The sequence below is a fragment of the Actinia tenebrosa genome, unplaced genomic scaffold (genome assembly GCF_029948245.1).
Source record: "Actinia tenebrosa isolate PJP-AT-01 unplaced genomic scaffold, QUT_ActTen_1.0 PGA_scaffold4__44_contigs__length_22323623, whole genome shotgun sequence".
Classification (NCBI taxonomy): Eukaryota; Metazoa; Cnidaria; class Anthozoa; order Actiniaria; family Actiniidae; genus Actinia; species Actinia tenebrosa.
Genome location: NW_028292581.1, coordinates 3,453,704 through 3,481,700, shown reverse-complemented (window position 1 = coordinate 3,481,700; position 27,997 = coordinate 3,453,704). Strand labels below are relative to the sequence as shown.

Below are 27,997 nucleotides of genomic sequence, written 5' to 3'. Positions count from 1 at the left end.
TTTTTATCATTGCTAAGACTCACTTAGTATCTATCTATAGACTATAGAGCTCTGATACAAAATACTCTGTCACTCAAGCCAAACGATTCTAAACCCAAGCTTTTGACATAATTAATAAAGGAGTTTTTGATATAATATTGCCTATTTCTTCGTTCCCATGTACGGACCGGAGGAGCAATGTGTTTTTAAGTCCCGAAAGAAACATTTAAAAGTGCTTTAACTAAACCAAAAAACGAAAAGCCAAGAGAATTATATCTTGTGGTCTTAGTGATTCAATCGTTCAATCATCCTACGTCCCAGATAATTTACTAGTTTCGTCGTTTTTATGAGGTCACGGAATCAAATTTCCAGTCCGGAAGGAGCTAGAGGGTAGGCACAGAAACAAGCCCTTTACTCACCAAGCCCCAAACATCTGTAGTGTATCAGCACGCTAGCCTTATAAGGCTTAAAACTGTTAAAGAGCGAGGAAAGGGGAATCCAGCTGTAGTTACTTATTTTATTAAACAAATGTTAGGGGGGGTAATAGTTGGATGTTTTTGACGACATAGAATAAGCCTCATTTTGAAGTCAAAAGTTAAAGCAGGATCGGAATGTTGGTGTGGTCACGTGACCATGTTGAGCTTGCTGAGAGACTTTCAGTGAATACGACAAGCACGGTTTCAGATTTTACGCTATTACTTTCACAATTCTGTTCTTTATTCGTCAGAATCCACGCTTTCTGTCAAAAAAGGCATACATCTAGGGAACAATGCTGACCACACTGTCTGCCTTGGTCTGACGGAGCAACATTTGCCGTCGAAGTATTCGGAATTTGAAGCCTTAGCGGCGGAATGTTATTTGTGAGCAGCGATTTGCCATTTTAACTCGCATCGGACACTGAGGTCTTAGGGCGTTCAGCCAACGGGTTTTCTACGAACAGGACGTTTGAGAAATCACAGTCAGCTAGGAGTATGTAGAAGCTGTTTCGTCTGAAGCTAACGGAAGATCGTTTCAGTGGCAAAACAATCCAATTTACGAATAGACGTGGGTCGCTCTCATGGTCATCAAGTTGGACACGAGTCGCCACTACTACTACAGATCTACTTTCAAAGCTCATGTCTTGTTGATAAAACTCACGTTTTAAGCCTGGATTCGTCGTCATATTTATTGTTTTGATTTGCCTTGGGGTGATAGAGATATTGACTGAACATAACGTCGGTCAATTGAGGATTTAAAGTTAGTCCCGACCGTGGAATTGCATTAAGGGTCTAATCGAAGCTGTGCTGCGAAATGGGCTGAAGAATTGGCCTGTAGATATTATCTGTTGTTGTGGAATTTATGGCTAATAGTAAAGGAACGACTGAGGTAAGATACATTGTATTTGTTTACTTGTTGGACTTACTATATACAGAAGGAGGCAGTGGGTTGAATTTTCAAGGTACACTGGTCGCTATTCTATACTCGTACAGATATTTTCACAGCAAGCAGTCTTATCGATATCGCGTGAAAATCCTCTTGCAAAGGCAAATGGCCTGGCCATTTTGTCACGATTTTGTGCCAACTGTGCTCTAAGACGGCATCAAGAAGGGTTTCGTAGTTCAAAAATGTAATGCCTAATACCATGTTTTAATTCAGAGTATAGAGCCTTAGACATGTTTATGTTTACTATGATTGTGTGTACTGTCAACTCGAGCCACAAGCTTTTGTCATCTGTCTTTGCTGCACAGTGCTTCTTTTTTGCATCAAATAAAGGCACCAGCAAGCCGGAAAATGTACTCAAGGCTGCCAGTGGAGCTTTTGTTATTCCACCAAAAGATTCCACACTTTTCTCGTGCCCTTAAAGGTGTTTATGTTATCTGAAATAAGTTCGATCGGACATCGTTTTTCTTTTGTTTACTTTGAGTTTGACGGCGTCCTGTGTTATTTTTTATTACCGTTCAATCAGACTGGACAGCCGGGATGGCAAATCATTGTGTTTTTCAACCAAAAATCTGATTTTTCTCTACCTTAGCGTAGAAAAATCACTGACCAAATTGAATAAAGCGCGCTAATGGTAATCGTTTCGATTGTATATTATGGAATCATTGGCGAAGATATTGGACTGGTCGAGTGTTGTCTTTTGCAAGTAGTTATCAACTTCGTGTTAATCCAATCATATAACCTCGTTCTTCGTAATTAAATGCCCTTCTTGAACAATTATTGTCCGTAATTCTTATTCCTGAGGGCTAATTTGCCTCATCATTTTTGGTTACCCTATCAAAAGTGATGTATTTTAACTGCTTTATGGTCCATTAGAATGAATTTACACATTGTAACATTATCCTGATTTTCCTTTATTAAATTTTCATTCACATTCTTAAAGCTGTTTGCCTTTGTTTATGTCATTTTTCCGACTTACGGCGACATAAATAGGACTATGTTACTACCTTGTGGTCTCAGAGCTGTCCTTCTAAGGTTCGATATTGGCCCTTTAGTGGTTATTTCAATTAAACTCGTAGTTACTCAGTCGTAAAACCTCCAAAACACAGAATTAAATGGCATCAGCTGATAATGAATCTATGTCCAAAGCCTGGCTTTTAATTACATTTAATAAGGAGTTAAAAATAAGAGGTGAACTTTGTGGTTGAGGAGGTGTCTTTGGCTTTCATGCGGTATGGATTACTGTGTTATTCCTGATAACCATATTGTCAAATGCTAATATGAAATCTCCTTTATACCAGGGATTTGTCTTTGAATCGTAAAGTAGCACCTTTCTATTTTGTTGTCCTGTCTTAATTAATTGCAATCTTTTTTGCCTTTTGTTTCTTGTTTTTGTGTAGTAAAAAGTACAGCTTGTGAGAGCCAAGTACGCTGATCATAATCATGAATAGTTATTGTTATTCTGTCTCGTCTGGAGATAAACTGAACTTACCTAAAGTATCTATTTTATAATGAAGAAAAAAGCCACAATCAATAAGATAAAAAGAAATAACAGGAAGAACGATTTAGCTTTGTTATTAAGCTGTCAGTCTTTCTTTCAAATTTGTTTCAGCAATACTTACAATATTTTGCATTAACAAAATACACAAATAACTGCTTATCATAAATTTATCAGTCTTAGTAAATTTAAAACATAGCAAACACACTAATCTTAGTTTATGTGAACTAGTTTGTGCCTGTATAACATCTAAGAGACTTGTATTTTCACAGTGTCTTGTTTTCATCCCATTTCCAGAATGAAAAATAAAATGGTATCTTTAAGAATAATAAGAAATGTACATGTTGCAACAGCTTTGAGTGACATATTTATCTTTTCATTAAAAAATTATTTCAGAATATGGTACCTCTAACATCAAACTGGCCACTAGTCAAACACTTATTTTATGTAATTCACCAATTGATTATTTACAAGAAAATGACCTACATTTATAATTGAGATATTGGAATGCTAATTACCTTAATCAATAGCTAAACATGATTACAAGCATATATGATATAAAAACAGCTAAATGTGCAGGGAAATTATACATTTGTTTAGGACAGAATACACTAATAATTGGTGGTGATTATTATTTTGAGAACTATTGCTGTTTCTTAAAGTCACCTCAAATACAAAGGTTACATATTGCAAATGGACTTTTTTTTTCTGTCTGGCTCTAAAACTGTGACTGCTATGTGATTGGGTTTATGACTTTGTCTTTAATGGGATCAAGTTTATCTTTAAAAAAATGATTTAGAAGTAGCCTTGGGCAAAAAAATTGCTCCCTAATAGATTATTAGAACATTTGAATGATACAACTTATTGTTCTTCCAATAATATCAGGAGTTAGATCTGTGAATTAGCTATGCCCTGACTTTGATCAGCCCAGAGGTTGCTTCAGGGTTTGATAAAATTTAAAGGCTTGAAGATATACTGTCCTGAGTTAGCGCTTATATTTTCAGACAACCCAAGTCCTTAATCATACTTATCAGAGATAAAAAAAAAGCTTTTTAATTTGATTCAGCCCATAGTTTCAGATCAGAGCACCATTTGAACTCTAGGTATACATTACATTACATTAACTGATTAAACAGAGCACAATATTTTATACGGCCTCGTATATGCTGTTAATTTTGCTCTGATGCTTATGTAATTTATTCTAGTAAATTCATTTGTCCAGGTTGCTGTAACAGCCTTTAACATCCTCGTAAGGGCAGACCTAGATCATAGAAATATACATGTATTAAATTATTTACAATCCATAATGTATTCTTCTGAATATGGAAGTGGGTACTAGTTTCCGTGGAAACTAAAATAGGAATAAAACCAATTTACATGTAAGATAGTATTATGTAAAAAATGTTGGATAACAAGTTATTTTCAGAATGTTGCCATATATGCTTATTATTAAGGAAGTAAAACGTTAAGCATATTTATATGCTTTTTATAACAAGGGATTTTTCACTGTGCAATAAATATGGTTTATAAATCAAGTTGTTACCTGTAATTTAGGTTCATGGATTGTAATTTTTGACATTTTTTTCATAAAATAAATGGAAAAGTTGTACTGAAAGATACCTAAAAGTTTTTTGAAGAGATAACTAGCTAAAAACTAGTGTGAACTTCGTCGGTGTTTCTAATGAAACAGTAATGATAAAAAGGTAAGTTATACACTGTGGAAAGATGAAAAAACTAACTGAAGTTTCTTTTACTCCAACGAAGGACTAGTGTCCGAAATGTCAGTTTTTTCATCTTTTCACAGTGTATAATTTACCTTTTTATCATTAAAAAGTTTTTTGATAAGGCATCAAGAAAATGCTGAAAGTCTACTCCTTTTTCTTTGCCAGGTGGTGTTACAAGGTCACCAATTAGGCTGTGAAAGATTCAGCTTATTTGATGACTTTGTCTACAGTTTCTGATTAATCTCTTACGAAAATATTCTTTTTACGAATATTCCCCATTTTTTTGATCTACTATGATTTCATAATGCTAAGAAGAATATTCTATTCTATTATCTGTCAAAGCTGATTTCAAACTGGAAAAAAATTGATATATTAAGTACAAATCCTTTTAAACCAGTCTGCAGATAGCAGTTATATCCTGGATCTGTGCCATATTACTGATAGCAGTGTTTATCAATTATTTGGTTAACCTCAATAAAGGTACTCAATTTATTTTATGCATTTGGACTGACATATCAAAAAGATAGATATGTGTAGATCACATACAAATGATAATTTCATTATTTACCCATAAATATATTGTTGACCATAGAAATTTATGGATAAAAAATTCTGAATTTAGCTGATAGCTAGAGTTGACGTAGGAGCATATTTGATGTGATAGTAAAATTAACTTGCCATCCTGCAGACATGGCTTTTGTAGCTGTGTCTCACCAGTTTAATTAGATTACCAGATAAATGTACACTGTTTCTGGCCCACCAGATCATGGTGAAATATGGGAAGATTTGGAATCCTTTGTCTAGGTTTCATATACAAGGAGGTTTCATATACAAGGAGGGTTCATATACAAGCAGGGGATTTGGGTTTTGGAAAGTCTGAAAATATGACTGAGTGAGGCCTTAACATTTTAGAAAATTCATTTGATCATGAGGGGACTTTAAAATATGTCTCCCCTCTCCAGCATGATTAATACTTTTGTTCCCCTTTAGCACAGTTACTGTGCATTGTGTTATAATATTTCAGTGATAAAGAACGGCCTTTTTTGAAAGACTTATGAGAAATCCTTTTCTGGATTGAATTTTCTAGACCTTTTCCAAGTTATACGTGAGACTTTCCACAAATATTTTTATACCATATCAGCTTTGTTAATCAGTCTTACTTATGTTTATAGTGTATATAAGTAATCCATTAATCCTTGACTCTGTCTAAGTTATCAATTATTTCTCCATACACAATGGACATAGAAGCATAATATGGTGATTTGATAATGTACTAACTCGATGAAATATGTCTAGTAATCACCTCAAATGATTTAATGAAGAAAAAACGATAGTTATGAAAATTATCTTTTGTTGATTCAGTATAAAATCTTGTCACTCATTTTCCAAATAACTGAAAAATCATTGTAAGTCATTTTGATCTTTTATTTTCTTTAGGTAAAATTAAAGATTAAAAATGATGTAAAAATATCATTTTACTATATAGATTATGCAACTATATTTTTCTTGGAAATTGATTCTTGTATCCCAGCCAATAAATGGAGAGGAATCTTTAAACAAAGAGTAGCGCTGCAGTGGCTCTGATCTCTCAATTTTGATTAGTGAAGACTAACCCATCATCGTCATCTAATTTCTTGTTCAATTTAACTTACTTGTCCAATTCAATATTTTTGGATATACAGGACATGTTAAATCAAATCAAGGAATAGGCCTTTTCTGAGTTTGTAAACATGGTGCATTGTGGTCTAAGTTCAGTACAAACATATTTTTTCCATCAAGCCTCATTAGGTGTTATAGTGTACCCAAGCTAGACCAGAATGCATTCTGATTATTATCAAACTCAGAAAAAGCTTAGCATTAATCAAACTGCCTTTTTTATCATCATACTGGAATATAAAATCTGCTAATGGTCACAAAAGTAATTACGTTCAGGTATGCATAAGGAAAGCTGGTGTATTGTATATGAAATCAAAAGGTTATCACTAATTACTATTATTTTTCTAGACACAGTAGACACATCTTTAAATACTGAACAGATGAGAAAAGATTACTGTATAGAACACACTGAATTAGTCTTTTGACATCATGTTTCCATAAAAAATCAAGTTTATATCTATGTTCCATTGATTCCTTTGATATATTTTTTCCTGTGCTATATTGAGTTATCTGTTGTAGCAATTAACTTGTATATTTTGAAACATTTCTATGATACTTGTAATTTCAACATTATAAAAAAAAGTGTAAACAATAGTGAATGAAATTAGAAGCCATTAATTATATCTGGAAACACAACCATATCTTTGAAATGCCACACATTATCAAGGTACATTTCACTTGCAATCAAATTATCTTGAGTCTGTTTTTAATTTTTTGGGTAAAGCATTAATTGCCGAGGTCATGATTGCTCAAGGTATAAAGTAATGGCTGAAAAGAGTACTCAAGCGATGACCTCACAAAATTTAATTATCGCTTTAAATTCATATTTTTGGTTAGCAAATTTGATAGACAATCAGAAAAGACGTTTACACACCAAAAACTCAGTTCCAAGGGTTTGGAACCAAGCCGAAAATAAAGTGATTTGTATGGAGTAATTATATATTCAAATGGTCATATCTCAGCTGATATTTGCCCGATTCTCGTCAAATTTGGTGCGTAAACATCTTTTTTGATTGTCTATAGAAATTAGAGATTGAAAATAATTAAAATCAAAATTTATTTTTTTGTAATGTCACACTTGAGTACTCACTATAGTTTCTCATATAATATATTAATTTTTGTTTCTTACCAGTTTTTTCAAGATTTGCTCTTTAATCTTGTGCTGCTGATGTTTATTATTGGATTATTTTCAATATTGAGCAGAGATAATTAAGATATATTTTAGAATTCCTTTTACTTCTGTGTAAATATATATCAGTTGTAATTTATTATTTATAATTATAAACATATGAATGGCCACAAACATAAACAGCCTTTTTTTGATATTGTGGCAATGGTGTAATATGATAATTCAGATATCTAGCTTGGTCACAAGAATCAACCTTGATCTATTAATTCTAATATAATTAAATGCTCTGATCATCTGTGCTTCCAATACGTGCATTTTCCTTAATATTCAAGCCAGAACTTAAAGACTCTGTCATTGAGTAAAAATCATTAGTTCATAAAAAACTTCAGAATTGATTAATTATTTGACTTGACTTTAATCTTATTCCATTGAAATCAAATATTTGATTAATTCATATGATCACAATTTAATTAATGGAAGTATCACATATCACTTAGTTAATGTATTGTGGTCAGTCAACCAGAATGCCATATTATGGTCACTCAGAAAATACCTCTTACTAACAAGAACCATGCATTCCCCTTTGTTGTTTATAACTTTATGTTCATTTATGAAATCTTACTTAAGTTTGGATCACAATTCTTTATTAAAGATTTATTTAATTTTAGTTACATATACTTGTGAAAACTCTTATTATAATAAGCCTTCACTAAGTTGTTAAGATGCTAGGAAATTTGAATGACAATGAAACCGGTATTAATAAAAGAAAATTGACCCTTCTCAAAATTATCTCAAATGTGAGGCTAACACGAAAATACAAAAGAAATGCCACAAATTCCATATAGAAAAAGTTGGTCTTTTTGTGTTTTCATACTAGCCTCACATCCACAACAATTTTGAGAAGGTCCCTTTACATAAATTTAAGAAAATATTACCTATATTGGATCTTACAATTAATTATTGCACCTAAAATTGCTTAAGTTAGTCTTATGTAATTTATTTATTTATAGTACCTTGATGATCCTCAAGAATAAAGTTTTTGTCTGTGAGCTAAAAGTAGTAGTCTTATATATCCCTGATAACCTTTATAGCTAATGACAGAGGACAGCCAAGATCCATTAAGATTGACAATAACTTTTTGTTCTCTTATTGATATGGTTCTTATACACTAGGGCCACACCCAAGGTAGAGTTATTCACTATTATGTCTTAGAGAAATTTGGCACATACCTCTGACACTTGAAGGATATTTTTAATATAGTTTTTCAAAAAAAAAGTTTTCTGTGTTTTAACTATATCCTGATTAGAATGAACAGTGTTTACCATCTTACAAAACACAACTATTGTAAGATCAAATGATTAGCATATCCACTAGAATCATTTTTTTTTAGTCATATCCACGCCCCAGACAGAACACTGTTCTAGAATATTGTCCCACAAGGTCAGTCTGGGTTTTTTTAATGAGAAATTAATTGATCTTAAGTTTTTGTGGTATTTAGACTGACTGCATCATTTTTCTCTCCTTTATATTGAACTTTACCTTTCAAGAATAGATCTCCAAATGATATCAAATTTAAGGGACCATTTGTGATTTATTGGGAGAAAGAAGCCGTCAATTTTCAAAGCAGCAATTAGGAGCACTATCAGATGTGTCTTTTTATATTTGATATTCATTGATATTCTAAAATTCTGGAGGGGTAGAGTATGTAATGGGGGGAGGGGGGGTGTGCTTCCAAAACTCAGAATCTACATATCCACATAGCCCCCGAGTACCCAATTATTATTTACTAAGTAAATTGTATAAATTATAAAAATCAATTTCCTAGTCTTCAAGTAGATCATGAAAGGGACACAGGATGTGATGTTTTCATTTAACATATTACAGGAAGTTCAGCTGGTTACAGCAGATTCCACTGATGGCCATAAAAAACCCATCGCAGCTAATACTGTGGTTCTGAGGTGTGTTGATAATAGTTTTGGCTTTACCTTGAGACACTTTGTTGTTTATCCTCCTGAAGTCATCAAATCTAGGAGCCCGAATGAGGTGAGACATGAACATAAAAACTTATATTTTACAACCATTCTCTCCCTGTATGAGGCTCTTCTATGAGGTTCAATCCACATACACTACCACTGCATTCTTTATTTACAACATACAACATTTGTCTCACTTGTTGATTTTTATGGAGGTAGGAAGACTGGAGAACTCTGAGAAAAACCCTGGGGAATAACACATCAAACAAACTAAAATCACACAACCTGTACAACATAGTGGTGAGGGGCCACATCAGTAGTGTATCTTTTAAGAGTATTAGAGGTAATGTGCTCTGCTAGTGTGTTGCCTCTCACCCCAGTCTGATGACTTCAGTAGAGCTGTAATTAATACTATTCCATTTCAGACCACGTGAGTTCCTTGTGTATTATTTATGGGAAGCACCAGTGGCGTGCGCTGCTAATGCACCCCCTCTCACCAATGCGACCCGAGTTCGAGTCCTGCCGATCTCGGTGTTGTATGTGAGTAGAGTTGTTTGTTGGTTCTCTCCTGTGCTTCAAGGGTTTTTCTCCGGGTTCTCCGGTTTTCCTCCCTCCTCAAAAATCAACTCCTAAATTCTAATTCGATCTTTGGACTTTCAACTAGTTTGCAGCCTAGCTCTGTCGTGATTGTCCCGCGCTGTGATACAACAGCGAAAAGCTTTGTAGATTTTTTCTTTTTCATTTCTTTTTGTACAAGTGAAGTGCTTTGCTAAAGTGCTTTGCTAAAGTGTGGCTGACCCCTGTTGTTATGAGGTCAATGGAACCAATTCATTGCTTTTGAGAAGGCACAATAAATTGGTGCAATGCAAGCAAAAAATCTTATTCTCAAGTAAATGCAATGTGGTCTGGTGATGAGAAAACATTGCACCAAAATAAATTCCCTTGAGAATTATTTCTTTGTGTAGCAGTTATGCTTGAGATTCAACTCAAGCAAAGAATCATACTCTAGGGAATGACACACAGTCTAAAGTGAAAAAAGATTATACCTATGAGGCTATGCCTTTGACCCTCCATTATGTGAATACAGTTCTGCAGGATAAATCATGTTACATCCCTTGCCACAGGTTGGCAGTGAACACAAAAGACCTCATCCAATTGACACTGTGTTTGTTCGACAAGTATCTCCAGGTGGACCAGCAGATAAAGCAGGGCTTTCATCAGGTAACTTCTGTGCTGAGATGCTGAGGTGTAAAATAGTAACTTTTAGTCATATCTAAAGAAGAGCTATGAAATGAGAAATTATACTTATCTTCACAAGAAAGAGAAAAGGAAAATTTTAGTTTGTATTCAAAATTCTGTGGTGGTCAACCTCATCATCTCACTACACCCCTGCCCACCATAAAGGAAAACCATGTCATTTGGACAAAACAGTAATGTGCCTTTATAATGCATTTTGTAGGTGACCAAGTTGTATCTGTAAATGGCTTACAAGTTGTTAATAAATCCTATCATCAAGTCATTGAAATGATCCAAAAAAGGTAAGCTAGTTATCTTGTTACCTAATCCTCTTAAAATGATTGCAGACAAATAACATAGTGTGTGTTAATGTGTCAGCTTATAAGTTTCATCAAGGTTGTTGTAGCAGTGGTACACTTGCCTCTCATCTCTGGGGTATAAAGTTCACTTTCTGGACTTGGCATTTTGATTTTAGGATTTGACTTCAGGGTTTTTCCCTTTCTTTCCTCTGCAAGACCTCCCTTCTAAATTCCAACTCAATTTGTGAGTTAGCAGTACCCTGACATTGATCAGCCAAGTAAGAATTTATATGTTTGTTTAAACTGATGCTTTGAAATTCTTTTTGTTTTATCCATTTCTAGTCAAGATTCAGTTGAGCTTGGTATTGTACCCAAAGAAGAGTGTGTATTACAGATGGTAAGTGGATATGAGATGATATTGCATGCATAGTAACATAGGCAACACACAATAGACCATTTTCCAATTCATACAATACTGCTGCGTTACTTGATTACAGACTAATTTACTCAGGGTTTGCCTCATTTCGACGTCAGCCTATTCACAAATACCAACGGTAAAGTAAAGGATGAACAACTTCAACAATAAAAATACTTTGAAATTGCATGGACCTTCGCTGGAGTAAATTTTTTTTGTGTGTACAAAATCGAGGCTAAGCCTGAGCAACAGAGAACTCGAAACTGGACTATTTGTATTACATCTTCCAATAAGCAAGCTATGGAGTAATCACTCAAGGGAATAAGGGACACGGCACGGTATAGTTATTCCGCATTTTTTCAAAATTATTCTAAACCAGGTCTGTCAGAGATGCTAGGGCCCGCATAATAAGTAAAAAGAAAAGAAATATTTTGAAATCTCGTGAGGATCCTGTAAGTGCTATGGTGGTTTTCTCGTTAGCAGGAGCTGATTATATTTAATATTTATTTCCAGGTGAGCCCAGTGATATCAGAAAGTCCACCTTCGAAGTCAATACATCCCCCTCCAACCAAAACAAAACCAAACCGAGACAAGACTGAGCAAACTAATGTAATGTCTACCATTACGATAGCCTCTACCCCACCCTCCGACAGTCACTTGAAGAACTCATCATTAACGGTCAATCTGTCCAACAAACCAGTAGATACTCCAGCACAGCCCATAGTAACTAGGAGGAGCTCAATTGACAAAACGGCTCAGGGAAATAGGGCCTATGTTGTCTCGTCATCTAATAAGGAGGATGAGATGAATAACAACTCTAACAGTACCGTACAAAAAGGGACTGGGAGTCATGGTAGTCATGGCAACAGTCCTAACCAGTTCGGTGGGGGTACTTACTTCTTTGCTGCTACAGACTCCACTGGAAAACCAAGAGCACTGCATTTCCAGCGAGGATCTAATGTTGGTGATTCCCTGACTGTTGTAGAAAGGACCAAAACACGGTCTAGATCTCTGCCTGCTGTAGAGATGGAAGGAATTCAGAGCTGGGAGGAGCGCCGAAGACGACAACAAAACCTATCGCATCAAAATGGACCACAAATATCGATTAACCAAAATTCGCTTCAAATAAACATTGGTGAACCCCAAGGAAAGACACCAGTCTCGAATGGAATACCACATTATGTTGTATCTTCTCCGAGAATAGTTGCATCAGACGGCCCTTCCACTGTTAATGTTAGTACTAATTCTGAGTTCATGTCCAGGCAGCCCGTAGCTAGAGAACCTAGAAAGACAAGTAATGAAGAATCAACGTCGTATCTTGTTCGAACGATCGCGTCACATGTTAATCATGACCGATCAGGGGGGCTTCAGACCTCGACTATGGGTGCTACGTTACTCGAGAGTAGGCCCGAACCTATGGAGTTCATCTATAGTGGTTCAAACGTGGATGAATATTCTGATGGACCACACCCTCCAAAGCACCCTCGTCACTCCAATTCAGACAACCCCCCTTATGTAGTTTCAAGCGAAGTGTCGGTTTTCCCCAATCAAGCCAACAATGAAGAAATCCAGTTATCGATCTCTAATGAATCGGGAGATCATTTCTCAATCAGCCAGAACCAACTAGCCTTTGAAGACAGAAGAGCTAAGCAAGAGGGTACGGGTCCTAGGCAGCGAAGAACGTCTTATTTAATGGCGACCAGTGCGTCCGGGAAGGCTCCAGTGTCCAAGCCCTTGTCAGCAACACATGGTATACCCAAGAAAACTCCCACTTTGTCGTCTGCATTGTCGTCAGGTTTTATGACCCCCATGATGGTACACGTATCATCTGGGACGGAAATCTGTGAAGATACTCCAAAGGGACAGGGACAGGGATTACCTATAGATGAAGATGACGATGAGGTATGGTATAGTATGATTTAGTGTGGTGTGGTGTCTGGTGTGGTATGACGATGAGGTATGGTATAGTATGATTCAGTGTGGTGTGGTGTCTGGTGTGGTATGACGATGAGGTATGGTATAGTATGATTTAGTGTGGTGTGGTGTCTGGTGTGTTATGACGATGAGGTATGGTATAGTATGATTTAGTGTGGTGTGGTGTCTGGTGTGGTATGACGAGGTTTGGTAAAGTATGACATTGTGTTGTAGTATGGTCTGGTATGCCGGGTAGTGTTTTTTTTGGATGGTGTGGTGTAGTGTGTTGTGTAGTGGTGGGGTATGAATATAGTCAGTCAGTCAGTCTGTCGGTCTATCGTCTGGGTCAGTCCTCTGACTGAGTTAGTCAATCTGTGCGTCCAAATCAACCGAAAAATTATTCAATAAAGGCAACCAACCCAGCCTTAAAACGATAGTATACACATAAAAAAGAACATGATCGCGCCTTTTTTTATGGCTGCATTGTCTTTACAAATATGTCTCATCAGTAATCGTTGAGCGAGTAAGTCATTCGGATAGTTAGTAAGCAAGTCTGTAATCCTGTGTCTGTCTGTCTGTACGCCAGCCATTATTTTGTAAAAGTGTCCATTTCCACATGCTCTATGAATGATTGCTGCAATAGTTACTGTTCGATATCATAACTTCTGAACTCAGATATTCCTCCTTGAGTCATGCTAAGCTATGGACAGTGAATGGCTGAAAGAATAAAAATTCAGGCTTTTCCTTTTATTGACTAGATTTTAGTAGATATGATAGACTTCGTGTTTTTCTTTCTTTTTCTTTTTCCACTTGACGGAAAGTAGCGTTGATTTTAGCTAAGAACTTTATTCTATGAACCGGCATTACCGTAGAGTATAAATTTCCCATATTTTCTTCATATATTTCGTCTTATCTTTCAGATCTTTGTGGAGGGTGATACTGGAAATTTCCCATTTTTTCATTTTTCTTAATATATTCCATTTCGTCTTATCTAGTTTAAGATCTTTGTAGAGGGTGGGGCGTGTTAACGGCCATTACTGTTAAGTCAAAATTTCCTATTTCCTTATATATTTCGTGTTATCTTTTAGATCTTTGTAGAGGGTGATACTGGTACAGACGATTCCCTTGCACCTCGCATCGGGAGAAGAATTTCCTACGTGATGGCTACCTCTTCTCCGTCGACTTCTAAGACACCGCACATTACATTAGAAGAAATGAAAGAAGAAGGCGAGGATGAGCATCATATGGAAGCTGTACCAGGAATGATGGAGGTATGTGTAAACAGCACCTAACGTGAACAGCCCGTCCAATAGTAATCCTCAATTTCAAGATTGAACTCAAACGCCCAGAACTGACATGGAACTGATATTGTTTTTATGGGAGTTTGGGAAAGCACTTCTAATTACTCGTCAATCATATGTAAGTTGAGTTAATTCTCCGCTGTGATATCCTCGTAAAACACTAGAATTAGAATCCTTAGATTTGTGGCAAACGCCTAATAAAATGATTGCACACCTAGTGTTAGCGTAGCCGAGGTGTAGATCATCAAGCAGTGCTATCAACAAAGTTGCGGAATACTCCTTTTTACATTTCAATTCAGTGACCACGAATAATAGTTCCAAGCCCAGGTTGGAGTTGCCGCGCACAGTAAAACTATTTATCATGGGCGGCAACTACAACCTCGACTGGGAACTATTATTCGTGGTCACTGAAAGGAACTGTAAAAAAAATATTGCAAAGGCGATTGAAATTTAAATTGCAATTTCTTATATGAATTTCAGTGTGTAAGCACTAATCTTTGAATATAACTGAATGTAAGCATTTTATTTTCAGACCATCAAAGAAGGGTTTTTGTGGAAAAAGCTGGTAGTGGGTGGCGGTGGTAAGGTATGTATTTATCTGATAACTCTATCATCGTTTACTCTCCAAACTTTGTCTTTACCGCAATTGTTGTATGCTTTGGTGCCGCGGTAAGCAAGTGGACGACAGCAAGGCGTCCAAAAGCCGTCCCAGTGGTATTCATATACACACTGTCTGTCTGCTAAGATCCGAGATAACTATTCTTTGATTGCACGTTACGTTATCGCGGCCTCTCGGGGGAGGGTTGGTGCTGTTTAGAATTCTAATTAGGATCCCTTGTTAACGGTACCAAAATGGCCGCAATGCTTTTGTCTTTTGACTCTCTTGGGAATGTTTGCAACCCATATACCGTGCGCTAACAGTCTACTGATCAATATTGCCAGGCAAATTTGCAATGTTTTGTTATTAATATTATTTTTTGTTGCTTTTTTCGTAGAGATCAAGTGTGCGCTCGTGGAAACCTGTGTACGTTGTCTTAAGGGGACACGTATTATACTTCTACAAGGACAGAGAAGCAGCTCGTCTCACGAAAATGGTACTTGACTAACTTTACCCCTAGGGGTGGATAGAATTATTGGCATTACTCTAACCCTATCTTTGGATGCTATTAGTCTTACGCTGCTTCACTAGACTGATTTTACGGCAGGCATATGTTGTAAGGAAAATTCTTTTAAATCTTTTCCTTAGCTGGAAATGAAATATTTTTTAAGCAGAAAGCGAACGAACGAACGTTTTTGTGCTACAACATGGCTGCCGTGAAAATGGTCCTCTATAGGTGGCTGCATTCGAGGACGGCTGAAAGTAGCCGTAGAGGTGGATACAGTTATGCGCCTTCCCTTTCAAACCACGTACCATCCTCTTTAGTATCATTCCTTTGTTTACTGGTTGCACATTTGCAAAGACACATGAATACAACTTCTAAAGCAAAGAATTCTATTTTCAAGGAAATGACACATGCTTTGAAATGGGTAAAAGTTCGCGGCTGAAACTGAATACAGCATGTGCATGTTACGTCATAGCATCCATTTGGTTGACGATAACAAAGCATTCCTCATTAGCTTCTCTTGTTAGATCAACCAACATGGCGGCTGATTCATTGTTATTCATATCTCAAGGGATTTAGAGTCACATGGTTGCACACACTCTATAAATTCATCGTCATTCATATAACGAATGTTTGGTTGGTTTGTAGGGGGATGGAGGAGACGATCAACAGCCTATAAGTATTAAGTCCAGTATTGTAGACATCGCTCATGACTACACCAAAAGGAAAAATGTCTTTCGAATGACTCTATTCAATGGATGTGAATATCTTTTCCAGGTAAGATTTGTAATACAACTACCACTCCACTGCGCGTCCAGCTCTTCCTAACGCATCTCTTCGTGTGTTCTGCCAATCTTCGCGTGCTTGAACTGCACACAACACGCGCGTACCTTTTCTTATTCTACAAATGAATGTGACGTGTGTTTTAGGGTGTCAAGGATGGCTCATTGGCACCCACGACACAATGCTTGTGAGCTATTACGTTGGGTCTCAGTACCCGGATTGAAAACTCCTAGCGCAACCCCTATTATAATAACTCGATGTCTTAATTCCTTTGATCAGTGTGAAGACCGTTCTTCCATGATGAAGTGGATAGAAGCAATTCAAGCCAACAACAACCCTGATGATGATGTAGGTATTTCAATCGGTATTTTTTTGCTTTACAATATACCAGGTGATTTGGAATCTAGGCACGCACTGCATTGCTAGGCAAAATGAATAAATAAAATAATTATTGGTCGAAAACTGTGCTCTATTTAGTGAACAGAGAGCAGTGCTGACGCCATCCGCGCGTGCGATAAGCTGCTAGATCTTGTGACCGTCTTTCTTTTTGCGTAAATAAATTCAATACCAAAATAAAATTAGTAATTATATAATAAAATGAATAAAACCGCTTTTTCCGTGCTCCGTTCAGTGATAAAGCACTTAGGAAGCGCCGTCAGCACTCAAGAAGTGTAAAACACTCTCCTATATTTCATGCTTCTCCTTACGCTTCTTTATTGTTTACGTCACTTCCTGCGTGCTTTATTACTGAACGGAGCACGGAAAAATCTGTTTTATTTGTTAAGTATATTCTAGTATTTTCTATTATTATTACGTCAGCAACGACGAAAAATGCTATTTCTAAAATATAATTGATAAATCTTTTCACGGATGAGTTTTATTTTATTTTCATGTTCAAATTAAAGCTGTTGTTTATCTAGCCGAAAACCTGGAATTAGGAAAGATTGTGCTGCGAACTAAATGTTCGCTGATTGGCTAATTCGTTCGAACTGAGAGAAGCGAAATCACCTTGTATAAAGAACCTTATTTCTTGTCTATATATAGAGTTGATACGCAATCAAATATGTGTTTCTGTTTTTCCCACTTCATTTTATAGTTATCCCATTTTTTTCTGTTCTGATTTCATTCATTTAACTTTTTCTCGTGTTTTTATAGGAGTCTGGAGTAACGAGCCAAAGTCTTATCATTCGCCGAATGAGGAATGTGGAACAGGAATCTACGGGGTACGTTATCATTTCTTTTCCTATAGTTTTGACTGCACTCTAAAAGGAAACAGGAAAATAGATGCCTGAAAAATGAAAGAGGCTCGAGTCAAACGTCGAACTCCACTCAACCCGTACGCATTGAAAATAATGGATGATAAATAGTCGATCTTCCTTTATGTCATTAGGTTCGGCTCATACGAAGTTAAACTTGGTATTTAGCCTAACACATTTAGCCGTGTTATTTGAATAATATCTATCGTATACATCCAGTATGCTATATAAGTCATTGTGTTATTTGTTTACCAGGACCACACATAATACCTCACACAAGCTCACACCTGCCGGCAGTAGTGCTAAGATGCCGAACTTCTCGAACCTCAAGAAAAGTTTATCATTCAAGAATATATCTGGTATACAAAAAGGTATTGTCATTGAACTTCTGGTTTACTATGAGTATTTGTTTTTTTTAAAGCCAGTTAGGACTAGACAGACAGACGACAGACAGGCGACAGACAGACAGACAGACGGACGGACGAACGGACGGACGTGTCCTGCAGTGGCGTGGTCTAGAGTAGGGGGAGCGAGCGAGGGAGTTTTGGAGCGAAGATTTTCCACCAAATTCACGGGACCTCCAGAAATATTTTGTAAAATTTTATTATCCTGACATGGAACAACACACAAGTTTGCAAAGATTTCGACTCTTCTTGTCAAAAGTAATGCATAAACTGGAAACCTGGAATCTTGGAGCGAAAGTTCGGGCAACCTGCTTGCCCTCGGTGCCTTCCTAGATAGGAAAAAGACATTGTGACACTTGTGGTTTTACTTACGTGAAATTAGATCTCTAGATCCCTATCTCGAGTTTTAGCTATAATTCAATTATAAAAATGTCGTCAATCTAAAGGACTAAAAGACCAAGTTTCTCGTTATTTTATCTGACTTTTCTTGTAATGTGTTTTAGGGGAAAGTAATAAAAATAACCAATGGCACAAGAAGAAACGAAAGAAGCAATCACCAAATATCACTAATTTTGTCCCGGGTAAGTCTTTACTCAGGCTTTAATTTCAGTTGTTGTAGTGCAACCTATTGATTCTCTGTTGCTTTTTTGCAGGTCATTCCATAGGTGTGCCTCTTGAATTATGTCCATGCTCCAAAGTCAATAAGGTAACAAAACAAGCATCACTATATTTGCCGTCTTTATTACGAAAGTAACGATAGAGATGGGGCAGGGGGGTGGAGTAGGGATTGGGTAGGGTAGGGGGTAGGGGTAGCGGTAGCGGTAGGGGGTAGGGTAGGGGATAGACTCGACAAGGAAAGACCTGGACCCAAGATGGCGCAATTTCAGGCACCGTCGACAATGTTAAACCTGCTTAATAAAGAGAAAAAGAAACGATAATTCGTTAGAAAAAAGCATTAAGATTTAAGGTGTATTATACTGAGCCAATAGTATGCAAGGGCGGATCCTTGAAGGGGATGCCCAAATATATTCTAAGCAAAGTCTGTTGGACCGTTTCACTACCACTCATTAAAAACGTTTCTTATCCTTTAAATTATGTTTATTTTAATTATTAAATAATTTACTTTAAAACTCAGGTTTGACAATTACTCCTGGGCATGTACATAATTTCCTTGTCCTCTTTTATTTGTAGTGTGTTCCTATTTTGGTAGAACATTGTTGTGAAGTGGTGGATCTTAAAGGCCTTGATAATGTTGGTGTTTACAGGTAAATATAGACAACTACTCTAACATCGAAGAAAACTAGATTAACTTGATTTAAGTAACTGTTTGGCCTGCGGTTGCTCTCCTAGTCTATTTTCCCCCTACCTTTCCCTCCATTGCCCTTTTTTTGGTTCTCTGGAGGGCTCCGCCAGGTCTGCTCCCGTAACTTATATATGTGTAGCCAAGTTGAAAACTGGTTGAAAACAAACTGGCCGTTCAACATCCACTTGGTCACATATGAGTACAGTGAGAGACCGATGAAAATAAAATACTAGAAACATTACGATTACTATGCACCAGAGGTGATGTAAAACGTCAAATGTATAGTCAAATTGTATGCTTGAAAACCGTTGAAAAAGACTCATCTAAAAGTTTTCCCGAAAGGTTTGTTAATCATGTTTTCGTTGTTTCTGTAGAGTTCCTGGAAACTCTGCAGCGGTGTCCTTACTACACGATGAAATCAACACCAGGGGAGCTGAAAATATTAACTTTGAGGAAGAGGTAAGAGGACTAGATTGTACTGAACACATTAAACGATGAGAAAATAAAGAGCAGGAGTTTTTGAATTGTGGCAACGGAGATTCCTTAGCTTTAGCATACTGTTTTCCCATTACAAACCACGTGTCATTCCCTAGAGTATCATTTCTTTGTTTAACGGTTGCACATGAGAAGACACATAGATGTGGATACAATTCAAACAAAGAATCTTATTCTCAAGAAAATGACACGTAGTTTAGTGGGAAAATACTAAATGAAATTAAAGTTGATCTGATCTGTTCGCCATTATCAGAAGTTCCGTTAACAGCATGACTAATTTTCGAATCCTTTAATTTCCTTGTTCTCTAAATTTTTGCAATTTCTCACCTTTTTTAACATTTTCTTTGGTAAACCATGGTAATCTTTATTGTTTTTATCGTAGAAATGGCACGACGTGAACAACATTACCAGTTTGCTCAAGCAGTTTCTACGAAAACTCCCCGAAGGATTGATAACCGCAGGTACCGCAACACCTTCTGTTATTCATAACATTTTATTATATAGTTAAGATAGTACGCGCGCGCTGATTGATCGAAAACTGTGCTTTATTAGTGAACGGAGCACAGTGCTGACGCCATCTTCGCGCGCTGCTAGATCCTGCGACCGTCTTTCTTTTTGCGTAAACAAATTCCATACAGAACTAAAATTAGTAACTATATAATAAAACGAATGAAACAGCTTTTTCCGTGCTCCGTTCAGTAATAAAGCACGCAGGAAGCGCGGTAAGCACTCAAGAAGTGTGAGAATCACTCACCTACGGCTCGGTCTTCTCCTTACACTTCTTTCTTTCTTACGTCACTTCCTGCGTGCTTTATTACTGAACGGAGCACGGAAAAAGCTGTTTTATTTGTTAATTTGAGGATGGTCTAATGAGTTATCTATTTTGTCTTTAGAACTGTACGAACCGTTTATCGAGGCTAATAAGAAAGAAGACCCTGTGGAACGTATGTGGGCACTCAAATGTCTGGTGAGCTTAATTATTTTGAATTGATATCTAGTTCTTGCTTGAACCATGCAGTTAGTTAGGCCTTTATCCCCTTCATAGGGAACGGTATAACATCCCTTTGACCTTACCTTTCCATTGGTCATCAAAGTTGCGTGAGGGGGGGAGGGGGTGGGGGTATTATTTGTTCCCAAGCTGAAAATTCTGAACTATTGCACTGAACACTGGGACCCTGAGGACAAGTACACTGACTAGATTTACGGCTTGCACCCTGAACCAAATAAAAATAAATAAATAAAAACAACAACAACGAACAAGCAAACGAAAAAAATAAAGGAAAAAAACCGCATTCCGATCATTCGCTTTACTCATGCTGGCATATAACAATGCCAGGGAGGGCAGATTAATTACCTTGATAATATCGTAAGTATCGATGGAATTTAGTCTATTTGGACAAAAGTTTATGTGATCAATAGTGCAAAAATCCAAATAAATGAATCTGTCTGTCTGTATCGTAAGCAAGATGAATGTTCTCATTCCTAGATCAACGATTTACCAGAGCACAACTACGAGACCCTGAAATATCTATTGGCGCACTTGAAGAGAGTTTCAGACAACACAGAGAAGAATAAGGTACGCTGGTTCCTCCATGCTATTCTAACATGTGTATTTTAAGGGGCAACCTCTTGTCCCAAACTCTACGAGTACTAAGTGGAAACATTTTCTGTGCTATTTCTTCCTCCGTAAAAAGGTAGAATCTCGTGAGTAAAGTGTCGTTTCTTGTAAATATTGACTCGAATTTCGCATATGTGCGATCTCGACACCTTTATTTAGTTTTCGGGACTTTGCTTGAGACGTTTTGTAATTGAATATTGAAAATCATTTATGTGGTTTATTTCTTGGTTTATTTACAGATGGAGGCTCGTAACTTAGCCATCGTGTTTGGACCTACCCTGGTACGAACAGGAGAAGATACCATGATATCCATGGTCAAAGACATGTCAGATCAGTGTCGTATTGTGGAGACTCTACTGACTCATGTAAGATATTCCCCTGTGTTAATATACCATGATATCCATGGTCAAAGACATGTCAGATCAGTGTCCTATTGTGGAGACTCTACTGACTCATGTAAGATATTCCCCTGTGTTAATATACCATGATATCCATGGTCAAAGACATGTCAGATCAGTGTCCTATTGTGGAGACTCTACTGACTCATGTAAGATATTCCCCTGTGTTAATATACCATGATATCCATGGTCAAGACACATGGTGCTTGTTTCTCACTTGTAGCCTTATGTGTTTTGTTTTTCGTTTAGAATGAATGGTTTTTTGAAGAAGGCGGTGATGGTGATGATCCTCCCCCCAAGGTTTGTTACGTGCCGGCTATTAGGCCACCCATTACATAGTTAGAAACAACCAACATACAGAAAGGGGAAAGAAGGGGGAATGGCCACAGAGAGGAAGGGATGTAGAGTTCCTCGTATAGAGTGTGGTATACGTGTGTTACGGGAAAGGGAAGGTAAGAGTGAGAGATTAAACTTGGGAATATAGGGATGATGGAGAGTTTTTTTCTAAGTAAGGAAAGTATTGTTTGTTAGGGAAGGTCGGAGGAAGAGGCAGGAGCATTTGAAGGACTGACTGAAAAGAAGATTAATCCCAGAGAGACGATTGGAGAGTAAGGCTCAGGTCAAACGTCGAACTTCACATGAGCCGAACCTAATTGATGTCATTAGGTTCGGCTCATGTAAAGTTCGACGTTTCACCTGAGCCTTAGTTAGTAGGAGGAGGTCGCTTGGAGAAGACGGTTGGTCGGGCTGTCTGTTTTAAAGGCATGTGGTTTTTATATTCAGCCTCCAGTAAATGAAGAAGGACAAGAACACTTTGTTTCGATGAGTGTACTATCTTCTCTTGGTCAAGCAGCCGGAAACTTCGGTAAGACCTCAATCTCTCTTTCTCCAAGTATTCTGCATTTAGAATATCTCATAATTTTTCCACTCCGTCGCGCTTGCGTGTACTACTGCTTCTGATATTTCTGCCCGAGAACATCAGCTACTTTTTACAGTTGGTCTGTTTTGTCATAAATTAATATTTAAGGTTCATTGTATCTTTTTCTTTGCAGTAGATGATGGAAATATGAAATCCAAGGTATGTTATGATTAATTGCTTTTTTGTGGATGTTATTTTCCCCCCATCTTGATTGCCAGCACACGTGCAACTATGTGCCCAACGCATCTCATTGGTTCATATAAGTTGCCATAAGTAATAGATCTTCCTCACGTGGCAGTCGTACGTATTCCTATAACTGGAGTCATACAAGTCGTTGTTCATGCACACGTAAACTCCTACTGAAGCGCGCCTAATGTTAGTCTACAGTGGTGCAAATCTTTAGACCCCTTGCGGCACTTCGGTATGCAGCTCAATTTGGAGGACAAAACAATAGGTTTCCAATCTCAGGAGATTGAAATTCTTTTGTCTTGTCCTCCAAATTGAGCTCCTTTGACGTCACATGCAAGAGGTCTATTCAGTCGGCAAGGCGGTCAAGCTTTACGAATATTAAAATTTAAACTATCTCTTAGTACTACTACAGTAATATTTAATGGAAACTTTATTTTATTCATTCCTTTTTACCCAACAGTCTGGTGGACTGGCTCATATATCATTACATATTCCCAAGTTCCGCGGCAAACACAAAAGTGAGTCCCACGACAGTTCTTCTCCTGAGGCTCTCACCTCTGATGGTAGCGTATCACCAACTTTAGATAGAGTACCGCCAAGAATCTCAGGCACAGGGTCTTGCCCTGGTTCACCAACACAAGAGCGCCATAAATTTGCAGCGAAAAAGAGTGCAGATCTCTCGTCGTTATCAACAGGTTCAATGGCTAATGTCATTGAAGTGGTCGATGCGGACTCCAAGTCCAGAGGTACTTCATCCTTAAAGGCTTACTCTTATGCCCGTCCCCCTCCCCCCTCGTACCGAAAAGTTGGTCCTCAGAGAATGCCAGCGAGCCCTTCAGGAGATCATCATCAGGACCCTGTACCAATTTACGTTACATTTGGTCATCCCGGAGTTGAATCGAATGAGACAACGAACAAGGCAGAGATGGAGGTGGCGCAAGACATGGATAATACTGGTCATCCGTCTAGACCAACATTCGCTTCTTTGAGCGAAGAAACGAGATTACGGCTCCTCAAGGTGAGCCTGCAACAAAAAGCACTGGAAAAGAGGCGTCAATCTGAGGGAAATGTAGGGGTAACTCACTTTCAAGCCGATGTGAACGAGGAACTACCCCACGAATCATTACTTGCCCCACCCAAGAATACCGACCATGACGTGTCAGACAGCACCGAGCATTTAAGCAGCAGTAACACAAGTCGCAGTAGCAGTAGTCCAAGTAGTAAAACCGCATCTTTGGATTCCCTACACCTTCCATCGGGTTCACCGAGTGATGGAGATGGGCGCAAGAACATAGGATCTTATCCGGGTACTCGAGTTACTTCTAGTGGTGGTTGGAAGGCGTCTCTGTCGTCACCCCATCTTTCCACACCACCTGTCAACACACAGTCTGTTGATTCCACTGCTACAAGTCAAACGTCAAAAACCTCTTGTGAAACTGTAGTAACGATAGTTCAAGGTAAAGGAGTCGTATCCAACAATAGTGAGGCAAAACGGCGCCCTTCAAGCTCGGATATCCGAGCCAGAAGAAACACCGCAGAGGGTCTGCGCGTTAGGCCAACAATGCAGTCTGAGAGCAGCGATTCTTCTAGTGAAGATGAAGGAGACTTGGCTCTCAGTATGTCCAAGACGTTCGACGAAAAGTTGCGGATATTACTCGACTTGGATTATTCGTTCAAAGGACAGAGTCAAAAGAAAGCAGAAGAGGAGGACTCATCTTCTGTGAGTAGTGAGCGCCCGAGAAAGATATCCACTGAGAAACAGCTTCGTCAATCAGACGAACGTTCTGATCGAGAATCATATGAAGACGTGCGCGGAAGCAACTCTAGCCTCGCTTTATCAACCCCTGAAAGAAGGTCTTCTACGGAGAACAGACATTCCGAACCACGTCGGTTCTCTTCAGATTCCACGCACGTGCAGGGTAGCGAGACGCGGACTTCAATCCAGATCGAAACGAAGCAAAGAAAAGGTAGCGCAGAAAAAGTTATTCCAATGAAATCACCATCGCGCAATGCTGATAGACGCCCTTCATCGACACAAGAAACCACAAAGACTGTCATCAGCGTTGGAAACACCAAGGGTGACAAGAGGCAGGACAAAGTATTGCCAAGCGAGCGAGTATCTAAAATGGGTCGAGTCCAAACCGCAACACCTGTGGCTCTCAAAGAATTTAAAATCAATGATTCTAAATTCAAGAAGGACCAGCGTAGTGTTGGGAGAAGAGAAGTGTATTCTACGCCAAACCAAAGTGCTCGTGTAGATTCTGGTCTTTCAAAACGAGTTGTGCATAAGGATTCCCCTATTGTGAAGGCGAGAACGGAAGAAAGCTCAATCACGATAAACCAAAGCCCAAGGAACTCTATAGGGAGCAGTCGAGGATCATTCTCTGACAGCCCTCGTAGTTCTGTGACTGATTCTAGCCCCAGAAACTCGCGATCTGAGGTAAACATTAATCTATCGAGGTCTCCAAAGCCGGCAGGTCCAGCAGAAAAGGCACCAGGAAAATACGCAGCAATGGCAGCAAGGAGTCATGTACCGCCAAAAGTGATGAACCGTGAGCCCGCCGCGCCAAAACCCAAAACATACCCTAATCGAGACAATTCTGGACGAGCTATATTACCATCCAGAACGAGGCATGGGGGTACATCTAAAGAACCCACAAGGGAAAAGCACGCTCACAAGTTGGAAACTAACGCACAACACATTGCCGAACTCTTAGAAGAAATGCACAGTGAACGCTACCTCAAAATGACGCGTCAGCGGTCTGATATATCTGGTCAAGCGCAGAAAGCTGCTGCTCAGAGATCGGCCTCGCGCAGACGCAGAAGGTCGCTTGGAGACGAAAATAATGAAATGCAAAAACAATTAGAACCTAACGAAAAACTTTATTCCGGAAGAGTATAAATTAACAGCTGTGGTAACTGAAGGACGATAAGTTGGGAAGCAGACTTTAGAGGGTTTTTACCAGGTGTGTACATCAGGCTAAAAAATATTACAAATATATTTTTTTAGTGTTTGCGCAATTGTTCAAAAATCTGCAACAATTTGGGCTTGTTCTAAGATCAACCCCAAATTTGTCTGTTTTCTTAGTGTGCGTTGTTAAAAAATACGGTGTTTTCAGTATCGTCTTTTAGTGATCTTTACTGAACTTATATATTTGAACTTCAGAATGTGAATAGTATATTTTTGTGGCCGTAATTTAATCACGTGCAGAAATTTTGAGAGATTGTCAGTCCGCAGAAAACTACATAAGGGTTATCTCTGCTATTTTCTAAAAACTATTTTTTGACGCAGTTTCTATCTTGAAAATAGTTCTATAATCTGCTTCTATTGTAGAGTAAAAAGGAGTTAAACGTAGAGTTCACTGCTAAAAAAAATATGCTAAAAATTAAAAGAGCAATCATCTGGCTTCCTGTATTTTTTTTGATTCATTGAATAACTGTAGATAAGATTAAGATGCTCTTTTAATTTTTGGTGTTTATTTAGGAGTGTATTTAGTTTAAAGTTGACTTGTGACGAGGCCCAAAACATTCCTGGTCACCTGATGAATATCTAGATTTACTCCAGAATATTTGTCAGGTAGTCTAAAATTGGACCTTTTTTGACTTTGACAAACAAGGTGCATTGTGGTCTACCTTGGATACAGACAACACCATATAAGGTATGACGGACGAAAGGTGTTCGTACTCAAGCTAGACAACGATGCATCATGTTTGCAAACTTAGGAAGGGTCTGCTAATTAGACTGAATAAGAATCAGTTGCGCATGTTCTACCATATTGGTTTTAATGTGATATCTTGGCCGCCATGTTGGATGAATACGGATTTCATGATGTGTCGTCCAACAAGTCTTCCATGGATGGTTGAATTTCTCAGTGTCTAAGCAATAGTTCTCAGTAAAAAGTCATGCTTTAGAACTAGAAAATCAGCACATGAAAACAAACGAGCTTATAAAATCAATGTAAAATCCAGCTTGTCCCAAAAAAATGTCTTTTTATCCGATAAATCTTTTTTTACTTTTCTACTATAAAGAATTTCTATAACCTTTAGATATTGGCTTTATATTACGAGTCTCTTCTTATTATACTGTAGTCTATGTATTTATGTTCTACGTGTCTGTCTATACTAATACTCCATTTTTTGGAGTGAGCTTATAAGTATCTTCAGAGCTCGAAGACCTAGGGGGAAAGAGTAAGCTTTTTTTTTTTTGAAATTAGTGATTTTGGGGCTTTTTCTACTGACTTTTTTAAGAAGAAAAAATAACTTTGCAACAAATGTATTTACTCATACTGAAATCAGAAAGTATTTCTATTTTTATAATACTTAATAAACTATATATCGATATCATTATATTAATATAACTTTATATACATATATTTATGTATATAGAAACTCTCATTGTTGTCTTGTTTTTGATTGGGAATGTGTGGTGATTTGAGAAATTCCAGGAGGAGGGTCTTATGAGGGCGTGGTAGTGACGTAAATGTAAGGGGTACGATCCGTCTCGTGTTTTCGCAGCTTGTACGTCACCAATCTCGTACCCAGAACCAACGTTCCTCTTGGTCAGCAACAAAAAAAACCTTTTCCCGTGCTGATCAAGAGGAACGTGGGCTCCGGTTGACTTTTCTCTCCGCAAACGGCAAACGTGACCACGTTTTCATAGTTTTCCTTTATTTTACTTTACCTTTTACAAACCTTCTCACCAAAGACAAATATTCTTTTGTTTTTCTACTTCTTGGACTTTTTTGCGATTCTTTTTAAGATATTTAAAATATTTTAATGGTCAACTGCCGTTTCACGTTTGCCGTGAACGTAAATCTAAAACTCTCTATTGCCAAAAATTCGAGTCTGTAGGTGTGTAAGTCGAGTGCCTTCACGAGATTTGCTCCCTATTTTACGCGATTCCTTTCGATTTCTCTTACTACCAAGATTCCCCTGTGTGTTCCTCACATCAAATGCCGATCCCACCCATCATCCTGCCCAATCCAA

At 37.8% G+C, this 27,997-nt stretch overlaps 1 protein-coding gene across 2 annotated transcripts; it reads left to right on the top strand.

Annotated features, from left to right (window-relative positions):
• The first annotated feature begins 614 nt into the window (after positions 1–614).
• On the top strand, positions 615–27,406 carry LOC116293222 (rho GTPase-activating protein 21-A). 2 transcript variants are annotated; one of them, XM_031700626.2, is made up of 25 exons: positions 615–1,344; positions 9,290–9,448; positions 10,503–10,599; positions 10,838–10,916; positions 11,256–11,310; positions 11,842–13,230; positions 14,331–14,513; positions 15,076–15,129; positions 15,539–15,637; positions 16,295–16,423; positions 16,709–16,777; positions 17,585–17,652; positions 17,941–18,056; positions 18,593–18,670; positions 18,743–18,795; positions 19,281–19,354; positions 19,767–19,851; positions 20,270–20,348; positions 20,781–20,854; positions 21,374–21,463; positions 21,745–21,870; positions 22,153–22,203; positions 22,687–22,768; positions 22,959–22,981; positions 23,472–27,406. In XM_031700626.2, exons 1-25 carry the CDS (start codon positions 1,318–1,320, stop codon positions 25,911–25,913), a joined length of 5,781 nt encoding a protein of 1,926 aa, XP_031556486.2. In that variant the 5' UTR covers positions 615–1,317; the 3' UTR covers positions 25,914–27,406. The 2 variants fall into 2 exon arrangements, with proteins under 2 accessions (XP_031556486.2, XP_031556485.2); XM_031700625.2 differs by having other exon boundaries at positions 22,956–22,981.
• The last annotated feature ends 591 nt before the right edge of the window (positions 27,407–27,997 follow it).

Bases quoted from the DNA above. Each gene is read 5' to 3' on its own strand.
- LOC116293222 (XM_031700625.2), top strand. From the start codon at position 1,318: ATGGCTAATAGTAAAGGAACGACTGAG. The intron at 1,345-9,289 runs GTAAGATACATT...AACATATTACAG, and splicing joins ATAGTAAAGGAACGACTGAG to GAAGTTCAGCTGGTTACAGC. The intron at 16,778-17,584 runs GTAGGTATTTCA...GTGTTTTTATAG, and splicing joins ACAACAACCCTGATGATGAT to GAGTCTGGAGTAACGAGCCA.